Here is a 5,888-nt window from a genome sequence, read left to right as displayed (position 1 = left end):
GCTAACCCGGACGAAGCACAGCGCGACCGGAACCACGGCGATCTGTCCTTCAAAATAAAAGCACGGAAAGAACAATTTAAACCAAAGTATAGTTGACACGCATGTATTCACGTGTATTGTATATTTAATATGCGTATATAAAATGGGATTTGAAAAGTGTGGATTTGATACAGTCCCATTCTTGTATGTATTACTCAATGTCACGTTGATTACAAGGGGTTTTTTCTTCTTCTACTTTTGTTTTGAAAAATATAACCGGAACTGGTCATATATCCTACTTCGACCTTCACGCCAATGGCTTCATCAATCTTGCCGCGTTCAGGTGCTCCGATTAAACTCGTAAAAGGGTAAATGTCGTACGATAGGCCGTAAATGCAGCTCGTGGACGGAGCAAATTGGTATAATATAGATGAAACTCGAGAAAGTAATTTGTTATATTTATCATTATTTAGTGCGTTGCTGCGAAAAGTAACCGGTTTTAAATTCAATTTCTGGGAGAATACTGTTGAAAATATTTAACCTACTTTTTTACATAATAAAAAATAAGATCATGAACTACACCTACAGCAGTTTTCAAGTTTATTGAAAAAGCACTGTTTTTACAATATGCAATCACTTCCTTACTGGATATTAGAGCCAAAGACTTCAAGCACCAATATAAAAACAATTAATATCAATAACGGCTTAAATACATAAGGGCGGCTACACAAAATGTAAGATCAAGTAGAGGAGAGAGACAGAGATGTTATTCATACAGGAACCAGTCAGTAAAACACATCACTTTAATTAAAATTGTCCCAGTTTCGAGTTTTGCATGCTCGGATTGCTCACATATATACTGCTGTTTCTAAACAGTGTATGAACAGTCCATGAAGACACTATTTCTAATCTTAATTTTCAAATGTATCCTAATTCATAACATACGATTTGAATAACTAGAGGAATGTAGATGATATATTTCATCTCTAACTTTGCACTATTACAGAAACCTTTACAGGCATTATTTTCAGAGGGAGTGCATTCCTGGTGCAAAGGTATGGGCACAGTTTCTCAGTGAAAGTGTGTTTGAAGGTGTGTATGTGTGTGTTGGTATCAGGATCAGAAAACGACAGCTGTCCTTTGTCCCAGTCCAGACGAACTCTGATCCTCTGGAGCTTCCCTCTGACTTTGAGAACAGTGTATTTATTTGTTGCCGAGAACGCTCTGTAGCCAACATCACTGAAGTCTACACTCCACACTGTAGAGCCTATAAACCCTGTCCTGCCAACAGACTCCGCTAACACCCCGAGCTCCCAGTCTTTGTTGTCTCCGACCTCGACATCCCAGCTGTGAGTCCCTGAGTTAAATCCTGAGCCCAGGACAGAATCCCAGTACGCAAACCTCTCGGGGTTTTCGGGCAACCGCTGTATCTTTTCATGTCTCACGCTGGTCAGATCTTCAGAGAGCATGAGCTCTGGATTGGCAGTGTTTGGATCCAGAATCACGGGACTGTAGGAGACCACGTCCTTCATCTTGGTCCAGATCTTGAAGGTCAGGTTGCCCAGATGTTTCGCCACATCTATCAGAGCTCCTGAGAGCAGCTGTGGAACCTCCGGCAGGGGAAACTGCTGGACTCTTTCCACTGCAGCCTTGTAGTTGTTCAGGAATGAGACGTCTTCAGCTCTCAACGTGATCTCTGTGGCGTTGACTGTGTGTGAAAGAGCTGCTATCTCTCTGCTCAGAGCCTCCACCTTCTCCTTCATCATCCGAATCTTCTGCTCCACTTCCTCCTTCAGTGCAGCCATCCTGGCCTCCTCTTCCTCTTCTAGAAACTTGTGAAGCTTCTTAAACTCTTCCCTAATCTGCCTCTCCGTGCATCGAGACTGGACCTTGATGTGTGCTGCTGTTTGATTGAAGTTCATTTGCACTTTGTTGAAAACCTTTAACTTGTCCTGTAAAGGTTTCAGGGACTTCTGGAGCTCCTCTCTGTGATCCTGAGCTGCTTCGTCGATGGGTCTGAACTTGTGGTCAGTGTGGATTTTGGCATCTCGACAGACGACACACACTGGCTGCTGATGGTCCAGACAGAAGAGTTTGAACTTCTCCGAGTGCAGACGGCAGAGTGGCACAGACACCACTGGGGCTACCTGACCTCTTTTAATCGAAAAGCTCTCACACAGGTTCCTTAATGCCAAGTTACGAGGCGGATCACCGCACTGAGATACTGTCCGACAGACTGGACACTCTTGGAATTGTTTCCCCGTCCACCATCTCTGCAGACAGGCTCTACAGAAGCTGTGGCTACATGACAGGAGGACAGGATCGCTAAAGATGTCGTGGCAGGCAGGACAGCAGAAATCTTCCTCTTCTGACGTAGAAGCCATTTTTACTCAGAGGGAAGCTGAAAACGCAGCAGACATACCGGCGACGTCGCCACTCCTTTCTCTGGAAAAACCTCCCGTAAAGTTACTTTCACTTTGAGCAAACTTTATTCCACTTGTGGAGCCATATGCTGGTGTTCTTGGCAGTATTCCAGATATCCCAGTACTCCCAGCATTCCCTCATGAAGCTCTCTTGTAAGTTGAAGCCTAATGTAGGTCTGAAGGCGAATCTTATTGGTTTTGAGTTTCTTGTATGTATGGAGGCTTAATAAGCTGTATTTCCTGTCTCAGGTGAGTCACACAGGGTGTGACTTCTGAAAGGATCACAGCACCTCCCCCATACTGCTCACTGCTGTCTATCAAATATTCTACTTTTATTTATTTTGCCAGTTGCAGAGTCCAGCATGTGGAACAAAAAGCACTAACATATTCGTTACATATTCGTTACATATTTTGCGACTCGTCTGATATGTTTATCAACAATATTTCCTCATTATGCTCATGACAAATGTAATCTAGGTAACATTAAATAACAAAACAAAGGGTTGCATATAACCATAAATTGTTTCTCTTCTTGTAATGTTTAAAATATAAAATATTTTCGAGAGATCTACTCAAACACCAGAATAATTTCATCAAATACCTCTTGAAATGATTGCTAAATTGTTATAGTAAGTATTAGTTATTATTAAGTTGAACCTGCTCAAATATTCAATTTTACTGGAAATAAGTTTAATTACTGAAGCTTAAGATTCCCAAACTGCCAATTCACTGTGCCTTTGCATTGTATTCAAAGAAATATAATGGCCGCAAAAATTGTTATGTCAACTCTAAACAAAGTCGTGCATCTGTACAACTTGAATAGTTTAAATTTAAACATCAAAACTTGCATTTAACCTGAGTCATTTTCATCTGAAAAAAGTGAGGCTGTGGAGTGAAATAAGAGAAATGACTGGACCGCCTTGTATGATCTCTCATGTTGTTATTGTATTGATCCTAAAACTGACAAATATTACAATAACTCTGATCTCTCAAAGGTTTGTACAACAATCAAATCACAAAAAGTGTGATTTTTCGTGTTTTTTGGGGGAGAAAATGAGGGGAAATGACACCCGAAGTTGGATGGACGCTCATTGCCATTTACCACAGGACCTGAAATGATCCCAGCGCTTGTTGACATGCACCCTGCCACGGCTGTCTGTTTCTTCAGGGCAGTCAGGTCGTCTTGGCATCGAGCCTTGCTTCTTCAAAAACCTCAAACACCAGTTACTGCATAGCGCTAAGCCGGGCTGAAATCCCTGCCTGGCATGTTGCAGCCCCTCCGCCAACACCAGCCTCCATGCCAGCCAATAGACTGGTGTTACTGTAGCGTGAGGGGTTCAATGTTCTGAGCAGGAGTTGGTTTGTTGAGAACCTGGCAGAGTTTTGCGCTGGCACCTGGAGTGCTCAGGCATCATACAGTTCTGGAGAATAGACTGGCACAGGGTCTGGCATCGGGGCTGGCAGTGCCTTCTTCAAAAACAATTAGGCCTTTGACAGAAACCAGATAGCAGCTGTAGGATCAACTCTGGCAAAGACCGAGAGGAAGGACGCCAAATGACTTACCACCCCGGTAAAATCACTTTTTTGGAGATGATGGTTCAGCGATGGGAGGGGCCCCATGGTTCTTAGAAACTCACTTTGTCTTCCAAGGAGCCCACAAATCCAACATCATCTTGTGTGCACAAAGAAAAAAAGATCTTTCAGGACTTCCAAGGCTCCATGGAAAGACTCTTTTGATCCACTGTTGAGGCTGGGTGAGGAACCAAATAACATCATCTGCGTATAAAGTAATCTTGTAATGAAATACAAAGAGGCACAAAGTAACTGCAAAGTGACAAAAATGACAACAAAGATACCCAAAGCAACTATAAAGAGATAAAAAATGATTACAAAGACACACAAGGCGACTACAAAGACACACCAAGTAACGACAAAGAAACTCAAAATGATAACGAAGAGAAACTAAATGACAACAAAAAGACACTTAACAACTACAAAGAGGCACAAAGTTACTACAAAGAGAAACTAAATGACAACAAAGAGACACTTAACATTGACAAAGGTCACAAAATGACTAAAAATAAACACAAAGCAACCACAGTGAGATGCAAAACGGCTATAAAGAGACACAAAACAAAAACAAAAAAGAGGCTTCACAACTAACAGTCTTGCTCCCATGTAGGAGAGGTGGTGTGGCCTTTTGCTTGTTTATTCCAAGAGTCCAGTTATCTCAGCCCATGTTCATGTAGAGGATGTAGGGAGTAGGGAGACTTAAAAACGGAGGGCTGGACTTTAGTGTTAGATCATTGATTTTAGTAGCAGCAGCCATTTCAGTTTTTGCATTTTTTGAAAGAAGGCTATTGCAGATATTAAGGTGGTTGATCGTTCAATCATCCCCTGAACTGCTGCACTGCAGTCTGTTAAGTCCATTAGGACAGAGATAGACAATGTTGGTCAACTGTTGTTCTCATAAACACCATTTAACAGATGACATGTCCCTTTACATGTGACTTCATACTGACTGTTCTTTATTTGGAGCTGGATTGAGAATATTGTGGGCTCTTTGGTCAGATTCTGATCCCTACATTTGCAGTTTTAGAACACAGAAGAGCATCTGAGATGAAATAAACAGATTCAGGATTTCCTGTGCTGTGATTTATGTTTATCACCACTAGATGTCAGAATTTACACACAATATCTCTGTTTTCATTCATCTCTGCCGCACGTCATCTTGTTTCCTCTCTCCTCTTCTCCTTCTCTCATCACCCTTTGTCATCTGGTTTCATTCTTTCTCCAGTCTCCCTCTTTCTTTGTATTGAGTGATGTATTCTCTGTTTTCTTGTCTCTTACTCCTCCTTCCTGTTGTGCTATTTTATTCGAGGGAAAGTGGCCTTTGACTTTTTGTTTCTTTATTGTCTGTCAGTCCACCTGTTTATTCTGCTCTGTTCTCCCCGACTATCCACACACAAACAGGCCTTTCCCCTTGAAATGAACTGTTGCCCACTCAGTCAGAAACAACACACACATGTGTAAACATATGAGGGTTTTACCAGATGCTGTTTCTTCTTCTGGGGGTGTTTCTGTTTAAATCAGTGAGGTATGTGTGTTTGCTATGAATGAATGTAAATATTTTACCATCGTGCCCATAAGCAAGACACATAATCCCCATTCGCTGTCCTTCCTTTGACCTCTGACTGCTGACATCCTTGTGGGATAAAGCATTTATAAAGCACTCTATTATTGTTTTATGAGACTGCATTAACCATCATCCTTTGCAAAGAGACTGAGAGGAATAAGGTTTAACTCTGGCAGCGGATTGGTTGGAAATCTGCATCAAGGTTTCAGCAAAAAGACTGGGAGGAAACATAGCCTGCCTTCAAAATAAAAGCATAAATGTGTCACTGATGATAGACAGACAGACAGATAGATAGATAGATAGATAGATAGATAGATAGATAGATAGATAGATAGATAGATAGATAGATA

The 5,888-nt window shown here is 41.6% G+C and overlaps 1 protein-coding gene across 1 annotated transcript; it reads right to left on the bottom strand.

The window, feature by feature from the left end:
• Positions 1–656: 656 nt before the first annotated feature.
• LOC129091737 (E3 ubiquitin-protein ligase TRIM35-like) lies at positions 657–2,363 on the bottom strand. The gene has a single exon (XM_054599433.1). The coding sequence runs from the start codon at positions 2,361–2,363 to the stop codon at positions 966–968; it is 1,398 nt and encodes a 465-aa protein (XP_054455408.1). The 3' UTR covers positions 657–965.
• Positions 2,364–5,888: the final 3,525 nt, after the last annotated feature.

Source organism: Anoplopoma fimbria, chromosome 5 (assembly GCF_027596085.1).
Source record: "Anoplopoma fimbria isolate UVic2021 breed Golden Eagle Sablefish chromosome 5, Afim_UVic_2022, whole genome shotgun sequence".
In the NCBI taxonomy this organism is placed as follows: domain Eukaryota; kingdom Metazoa; phylum Chordata; class Actinopteri; order Perciformes; family Anoplopomatidae; genus Anoplopoma; species Anoplopoma fimbria.
Note: the sequence above shows the minus strand (reverse complement) of the source record. Positions and strands in the feature narration are given on the sequence as shown.

Bases quoted from the DNA above. Each gene is read 5' to 3' on its own strand.
- LOC129091737 (XM_054599433.1), bottom strand. From the start codon at position 2,363: ATGGCTTCTACGTCAGAAGAGGAAGATTTCTGCTGTCCTGCCTGCCAC.